Here is an 8,783-nt window from a genome sequence, read left to right as displayed (position 1 = left end):
GACCTTTACGGTTGTTCTTCCCCCCCCGAGCCACAAAACAAATCTGCACTTTTCAAAGAATGCATTCGTAAGGTTTGTTGTGTGAGACCTCTGAGAAGAGACATTTAAACTGTACAAACATGTAAGAGGCAGATCGTTTGTGTCGTCTGTGATGTTTGCAGAGACTCGGCGAGGTGGAAGGTTTCAGTCTGACTCCTGCACGACACGTCTCGATGCATGAGACGTCTCCGGGAGGGACGGGGCTGCTGCACACAGATGAAGCTCTGCAGGGAGCAGAACATGAAAACTCACTGAATCGAGGCTTTAAGTCCTCCAGAGCTCGAATCAACACCGAGGTTATAAACACTTTTTATTTTAGGTGAGTTAAATATCGCAGACGGACAACGCCAGCACTTTTTTTTTTTTTAAGATTTATTTTTGGCCTTTTTGATGCCTTTATTAGAGGGATATGACAGAGACAGAAATCAGGGAGCGAGCGAGCGAGAGAGAGAGAGAGTGGGGATCGACATGCAGGAAAAAAGCCTCAGGCTCAACACGGGTCGCCCGCGTTTGAGGACATTAACCTTGATACGTGGGGACACACGCACTAACCACCAGCGCCGCCTCATTTCTACTTTTTATCACACATGATTCTCCATTAGTAGGCGACCTATAAAAATGTTCATTCCAGAACAACGGACTACCGCCCCCTGCTGGCCTGGAGAGTCATCTCCTCTCACGCATGCTCACAACGTATACGAGGTGGTCGGCTGTTCTCGCTCAGGGTCTCTGCATGTCTAAAGTTCCTCCTCTCTGACCCCCAGCTGATAAAATCAGTCGCTCCTGTCGGCATCCAAAATGGAGGAAATGTAGTTTCTTTAGGGTCACTGTTGATTATTTCAGTCGTTACAGACGCTGGCTAACAAGAGCAGCCCGAGCAGCAGCAGCCTTCTGCACGTTAAACTGTGAAGGCTCGATGTGCAGCTTCTCACTTTTCATGATTTATGTACAGTATGTAGATGTGACAGACGTAAACAAAGGATCAATATGAGCTGAGTTTGTTAAACAGTCCAGGTCGGTACACAGATAATCCAAAAACCCTGAATCAGACGAATCCAAGAGTGACAGGCAGAGACTCACGAGTAATGAGATCTGATGGAGGACACGCAGAGGGACTATCAGGCAGTTTGTATTAAGATGTTGTTTTGTTGTTGTATGCAGCACGTTTCTGTTTGTTTTGTGCGTGACGATTCCTCATCAGAGACGACATATCGTATCGCAGACTCTCACAGACAAACAGAGCAGATTACGGCGTTTACTTTACATCATGCCACCTAAAACCAAGATCTAATACTGAACCCAAACCTGCAGTTCCTTGAGTGTCCACTTGAGGCCGTCTCATTACGTCCATTTTTACAGCAGGAATAAACCGGTTTACAGCGACGACACCGAGCAGGGTGAAACTCTGAATAGAGAGACAGAGAGAGTTGTAGCTGCGTCCACGTTCTTTACAGTGTGTGAATGAAAGCATGTTTTATTGTTCCGTCTGTGTGGAAAGTTTTCTTGGAATGAATTCTGGATGTAAGGTCGATTTTAGGGGGCGGGGCCGAGAGCGTGGGTAAAATCCTCGTGGTATCTGTGTGGCGTCCTCTGTGAGGTCACCACCACAGCTGATCCCCCCCGCTGCTCCGCGTGCTCGCCCTCTCTCGCCCGTGCAGTTTCATCATCTCCAGCACGCTGCGGGCGTAGGCGTCCCTTAGGTTCACGCCGGCTCCGACGCTGACCCCGCCCACGGAGCCGCGGGCCAGCCTCTTCAGCATCTCCGCGTGCTTCATGGCCGCCTCCTTCACCTTCAGAGTGAAGTAGCAGGCGGAGAAGCGCTCGTTGATGATGGCGATGGGGAGCGCCAGGATCAGGATCCCGGACAGGATGCAGAGGAAGGCCAGAACCTTTCCCATCATCGTGTCGGGTCGGATGTCTCCGTACCCGACTGTGGTCATGGAGGTGGTCGCCCACCACCACGCCACAGGCACGCTGCTGAAGGTGGAGGCGGGAAAGTCGTGCTCCAGAGTGAAAACAACGGTGGCGAAGATGGAGATGCCGACGCCGAGGAAGAGGAGCAGCAGGCCGACCTCCTCGTAGCACTGAGCGATGGTCAGACCCAGAGACCTCAGACCTGCAGGGAGCAGAGAGAGTCGGATACACACTTCACTTTACAGAATAAAATCTACATCACATGATGTCACTGTCGTAAAGGAAACAAGAGTTTGGATTTATTTAAGAAATATCTCAAATTTAAAGGGAATTTTAGTCTTATTATAATTCTAATTGCATGACAAAAACTCTGAATGCTCTTTCAGATTATTATGTTTTCTTGTTGACAGGACGACGGCGGGGGGGCGGGGGGGGGGGGGGTGATCAAACCTGCAACCACTGATGAGGACTGAAGCATCCATATAAGGGCGTTTGCAAACCGACTGAGATACGACGGCGCCCAGCTGGAACAGATCTCCTCGTCAGTGATTGACAGCTCGACATCTTCTTGTCATTTCTGTCCTGGTTCTCTCGCCGTTGAGACTCGCAGGACTGAAGTGAGGGGGGAAAGAACGTGCGGCTGTCATCTTTTTTATTCTCCTCCTCTGAGAGAGACGAGGTGTCGAGTTTAAAAGACTGTAAAAGTCTTTTTTTTGCTTCGACTTTAAGGTTAAAACGTATCATCATTAAAGGAAGAATGTTTGACTTTCTGATCCAGTAGGTGTCGCCCTCGAGCTCCAGCGTGAAACCAAAACAAGCTGCTGTTAGGCCACGCCTCCTCCATACTGAAGCCTCCGCTCTCCTCCAAAGACACACCTCCAACCCCCCTCCACTCACAGTCACACAAAGGAGTTATCGATAAGAACACACCGTAATTAAACACCATTAAGTGCAAGCGGCTGACAAAATCATCCTGAGCTCGTAGCTGCAATTACCTGTGTCCTGTGTCATAGTGTTAGCATGCTAATGTTAGCGCTCTTCAGTGAGCTGGTAGCTTCAATCCACTGTGTCGTTGTGTTAGCATGTTAATGTTAGCGCTCTTTTGTTAGCTGGTAGCTTCAATCACCTGTGTCCTGTGTCGTTGTGTTAGCATGCTAATGTTAGCGCTCTTTTGTTAGCTGGTAGCTTCAATCACCTGTGTCCTGCGTCGTTGTGTTAGCATGCTAATGTTAGCGCTCTTTAGTTAGCTGGTAGCTTCAATCACCTGTGTCCTGCGTTGTTGTTAGCATGCTAATGTTAGCGCTCTTTAGTTAGCTAGTAGCTTCATGTAAACTGACTCAGAATGATCTAAAAACTCTTCATCCTAATAATCAGTGAGTATGTTCTTCTTCTTCTTGACTCAAACAGCTTTTATACACAAGGGGAGGAGCCATGTAAACACAGCTCTGACAACAACACAACCAGCAGGACTCCAGCTTCTCCCTCACTGTAGACAGTCAGGACTCACACACACATTTACACAGCACACACTGGAGTTATGTGGAACATGTTGCACATTCTTCCTTTTTAAAACTTGTCTGTGTTAAATTAAATTCTGACGTTTGTCCCTGCGGGCTTCTGTACACCTGAACAGACTTCAGACTTCTTATGAAATGTTTTGTTTTAGTTCTGGTGTCTGAGCATGAGGACAGAGATATTAAACAGAAGATAATAACATCCCTCTGCAAAATCATTTATGGCTTTGTGATGTGTTTTTCCTGCAGACAGCAGAGACGCTCTTTACTCTCTTAACGTCTCGTCTTCATGTCTGCACAACTTCACAGCTGTTGGTGTCACTTTGAGTCTGTGTAACATCTCAGGTCTGACTCATCTGTCAGAGAGCTGTCCCCCCCCCTCCTCTCACACAGGTCAGCATGTGGTGGACACTGTAGCTTCAGTGTTTAGCCAGCTCTGCATGTGGTGGACACTGTAGCTTCAGTGTTTAGCCAGCTCTGCATGTGGTGGACACTGTAGCTTCAGTGTTTAGCCAGCTCTGCATGGGTCTGTAAAGCTTTCTGCGTTCTAACCTCTCTCCATGTTTCATCTCCAACATTGATCCTAGTTTGAGCAGCTTTCTGCTGCTGGAGCTTATTAGAAACATGCAGAGGCTTTTTAGCTCGGGTACAATCACTTCTATCTGAAGCAGTTCCACTGCCCGCTTCCATCGCTGCAACACCTGTTCACCTGATAACTGCTCTCATATCTGGCAAACCCAGGGGCGTCCAAAACGGCCTTCAAAGCCCCGCCTACCTTCTCTGGTCCAATCAGATCCAGAGCATTCAGGAGCAGAATCTAAAGTTAGAAGGAGGACAGACTAATAACCCGACCATAATACATGTAGGATGTTAGTTTGGGATCAAAACAGACCAGATGCTTCCATGAATGAAGGTTTTTATTTACACTTTCTTACTTCTGTTTTTGCCTTCTTTTCCTGCCTTCCATGTTCTCTTTCTTTATTCATGAGTTGAGTCGGGGGATCATCACGCTCCCAAAAATCCTCCAGATCAAAGAGCTCGTACGTCACACCGAACACACTCACACACATGTAAACGCACATCTACTCTGCGTCTCTCCTCGCTCCGCCTCCTGAAGGAATTCACTAAAATATCAATCAATATCTTTTTCTTTTTTTTTTCGTCATTAAGAGAAACCTGCAGGCTGTAATCTCACAGCAGCAACTTCTCACCGAGGACAATTTCAATTTCCTTTTCTCTCTCCGGCTGTTTAAATCATGTACTCAGACTCCTCCTGGGAACACGTGTGGAGGGTGAACATGAATGAAGTGATCAAGCAGACTTTTTATGGAGAACTTCCTGGATCCATGTTTAAACTGTAGTCTGTGTTTGTTCTTGAATGGTAACAAACACAAGCTGAGCCTCTCATCTCTGCAGCGCCTCGGATTCTCTGTATGAACTTTGCATTCAGGATTATTCCGTTTTCCTTGAACTTAAAAAAAACTACAAAATGCATTTCAAACTAAAACCGAGGTCACATTTCATCCTGAAAGATCATGAAGCTCAACATGTTCTCTCCATTAAAAAGTCGTGTTTAATATTCAGGTTGTCATGTTTCGCTCGCTCGTCTTTGACCAACATTTGACAAAGTCAGGCGGGGACCCTGCAGAGCTGCAGAAAAACTGTGGACGTGTGTGAGGAGAGTCTGACGGTGTTTGATCCTCAGCTCCTTCCTTTCCTCTGGTCGCAGCTTACACTCAGATGAAACAGCTTTTTTTTTAAGCTTCTTCTGGATTCGAAAGTGGCCCCCTTACCCTGAAACTCTTTGTGGATCAAGTTGGACATCAGAGAGAGAGAGAGAGAGAGAGAGAGAGAGAGAGAGAGAGAGAGGGGAATGACATCGATTCAAACCCGGCCGCCTGCTTTGAGGACAACAGCCTCTGTGCATGCTAACCACTAGGCCACCAGCGTCTTCTTTAAACTCGCTGTCGGCTTCTTCTTCAGCTAAGGAGGAGTCAGGAAGTATAAATCAAACCTGTGATGAAACCTTATAATAACCTTTGTCTCTGGTCAGAGCGCCACACAGTGTGTTAGAAGTTGTATCAAACTAATCGAGTTTTTGTCCCATCACTACTAATTTAAAAAATAAAACTTTCCTCACTAAACTGAAACCTGCTGAACATTTTTACCCATCTTTCAAATCTTCCCTGAAGGTGGAGAGACGGACGGCGTATTTACCTGTGGAGTGTCGCCCCAGCTTCAGCATGCGGAGCGACCTCAGGAGGCGGAGCACCTGCACCACGCGGCCCATGTTCTCCAGCTCCGTGCTCCCTCCGTGAAGGTTCTCCACCGCCAGCGTCACGTAGAACGGCAGGATGGCGAGCAGGTCGATCACGTTGGGAATGCTCCGACTGAAGCGACACTTGTCCCTCACGCAGAGGAATCGCAGCGCCAGCTCGCCCGTGAACCACACCACGCACACGTACTCCAAGGCGTCGAACAGCAGCGGAGCGGCGACGCCGCTCAAACCCACGTCCTCCTCCAGGTCCAGCGAGATCAGCACCATGTTGATGACGGAGACCACCACGAAGAAAATCGAGAGTGAGCCGAAGGTGCGAGCAGCTCGGGATGACTCCGGTTTTTCCAGCAGGTCCCAAAGGCGCCGCCGGAGAGCCGGGCAGGCGGCGCCAACATAGTCGTCATCGTCGTCGTCGTCCTCCGCCTCAAACTCTCGCCGCACATCGAGCGACTCCTTCTGCTCTTTGCGGCGGGAATAACGATCGCGGCAGCAGGCGCTGATGCGAAGCTCGTCGATGCCCCAGTACTCGATCTCCTGCAGGAAGGAGAACTCACACAGCTCCTCCATCACGTGCAGGTGACCCGTCCGGTAATAGTTCATCACATACCTGCCGGCAGGGAGAAACAAAAACACAAGAGTTTATACATCAAATGTGTTTGTTATCAAAGAAGAACCAATCAAGGATTTAGTTTCTGCAGAACAAAGTCAGAGTGGAGAGCAAAAAGAAGCTTCCTGTCGACGTCTTCTTTTGACTTCTTTTAACTTCCTGTATTCAGACTGCCATTTCAGGGCGAGATGTTCCCACCTGTGTGAGGCGTCCTCTTTGATATGAGCGTCATAGAGGTGTAATGAGGCGGCGAAGGGATCCCTCGTCTTTATCACAGAGGAGCTAACAGGAGGAGCATAGCGCTGTTTGTGTGTGCGCATGTCTCACTGTGTGTATGTGGAGCTCCGACTGTGCCACAGACTGGGCTTCACCCATATTATGTCCTCGTGGAATTAATATGATGTGACGACGATGGGCGTTTTAGGTGCAGTTGCACTCAGTCATCGCTGGGGGGCGCCAAAGCACTTAAATTTGAATATATTGTTGGGAAGGGTAGCACTTGATCTTTCTGTTTCTGTCAACTGATGACAACATGGTGAAGAGTAAACAGCGCCACCTACTGAAAGGTCTGAGAGTTTCTGTCGAAGAAGAACTCGTTCTCCAGCAGGTCGGCGTCGTCGCAGAGCTCCAGCGCAGAGTCCCGGCTGCAGCACGCCAGCTTCCCGAGACGAGTCTCCGGGAAGGACGCCAGCAGCTCCTGAGACAGCACGTACCGACTTCCTCCCACGTTGACGATGAAGACGTCCAGCGGGTCCCTGACGCAGGACGCCGTCGTCTCGCTGAAGAAAACACTGGAGTCCAGAGACACCGGGGAGGTGCTGTTGCTGTAGAACTCCGCCCCTTCAACCGAGCTGGAGGTGAGGCTCATGGTGGAGGAGGGAGTAGCTGAGGGGGAGAAGTCAAAAACACAGATCTGGTTTATGTCCGTCCAGAATCAAAGAATGGAGCTGAAGTAATGTTACACAGTTTCTCTGGATCCTTCTGGGGGTCCTGAACCTACCGGGATTGTGGATTCTCACACTCTCAAGGCCCCATGTGAGCTGCTTTATGAGGCCCAGGATGTTCAGTATGCATGCTGTATTTTTGACTCATGTATTCAAGAACATGAAATATGCAGAAGCTTCTCTCCTGCCTCTGACTTTTGTGAAACTATAAATATGGTGTGAATTGCATCTCTTCCACAGCAGACAAATAAAGCGCCTAATGCATAACACTGCAGTTCCTCCAGTGTCCACTAGAGTCTGTCTCCTGCAGTGAGTCAGTCTCCATAGAGCTCTATGTTAAAGTGTCCAACTTTACAGCTGCAGTTCCTCCACTGCCCACTAGAGTCTGTCTCCTGCAGTGAGTCAGTCTCCATAGAGCTCTATGTTAAAATGTCCAACTTTACAGCTGCAGTTCCTCCACTGCCCACTAGAGTCTGTCTCCTGCAGTGAGTCAGTCTCCATAGAGCTCTATGTTAAAGTGTCGAACTTTACAGCTGCAGTTCCTCCAGTGTCCACTAGAGTCAGTCTCCATAGAGCTCTATGTTAAAATGTCCAACTTTACAGCTGCAGTTCCTCCACTGCCCACTAGAGTCTGTCTCCTGCAGTGAGTCAGTCTCCATAGAGCTCTATGTTAAAATGTCCAACTTTACAGCTGCAGTTCCTCCAGTGCCCACTAGAGTCCGTTTCCTGCAGTGAATCAGTCTCCATAGAGCTCTATGTTAAAATGTCCAACTTCAACGTCTAATAATCTTTGGTGTGAGCTTTATTGGACTAACAGACCATCCAGTCACACTCTCACATGATTTTATTCAGACTTGAGCACAAGTTAGCAGATATCTGAAGTCCTGTTCAGACGCGGGGGGACGAAGTGATCCCTCCTCTGTACAGTCTTTGGAGGTAGCAGCAGACTGTGTGTGTGTGTGTGTATGTGCATGTCTGACTCTTTGTGTATGTGGAGCTCCTGCTGTACCGTGCTTTCACAAACCACAAAACCAGTATTACAGCATCACATATGTGATGAATGTACAAAGACGTGATCATCTTAGTTACAGCAGGTAAACAACAGGTTTGTGTCTGTGTTCAACACACTGACTTGTTCGCTTTAAATGGTTTTGGTTACATTCCCTGGTCGAGCTCTGAGGAGCCTCTGACTCTACAGCTGATGGAGACGTTGGAGCGTGTAGCAGCGATGGAGACGGTCGGAGACGTCCCTCAGGAGCCGATGGAGCGTCATGACTGTGACCACAACTAAACTCAAATTGGACTTGGGACTCCCTGCAGTGCTTTAAAGGGAGACGTTCTGTAACATCTCAAAGACCAAAACTGCAGAGTGTCGTATCAGGGTAACAGGGGAAATGAGTGTGAACAACATGACGAAGCATCAACATTTCCCCACCAGTTCACCGTCTCCCTCTCTGAAATCTGAGAGACGTCCATCAGAGAAGAAC

The 8,783-nt window shown here is 48.4% G+C and overlaps 1 protein-coding gene across 1 annotated transcript; it reads right to left on the bottom strand.

Moving 5' to 3' along the window:
• Positions 1 to 1,532: 1,532 nt before the first annotated feature.
• On the bottom strand, positions 1,533 to 7,196 carry kcnv1 (potassium voltage-gated channel modifier subfamily V member 1; the record flags this gene model as incomplete). Its single annotated transcript, XM_079342753.1, has 3 exons — positions 1,533 to 2,155; positions 5,685 to 6,352; positions 6,913 to 7,196. Coding segments are annotated over 3 exons (1,470 nt in total), but the record flags the coding sequence as incomplete, so codon positions are not given.
• Between the last annotated feature and the right edge of the window lie 1,587 nt (positions 7,197 to 8,783).

This window comes from Symphodus melops, assembly GCF_947650265.1.
Source record: "Symphodus melops genome assembly, chromosome: 5".
Taxonomy (NCBI): Eukaryota; Metazoa; Chordata; class Actinopteri; order Labriformes; family Labridae; genus Symphodus; species Symphodus melops.
The sequence above is the reverse complement of the archived record's forward strand: the minus strand, read 5'-3'. Positions and strand labels throughout refer to the sequence as shown.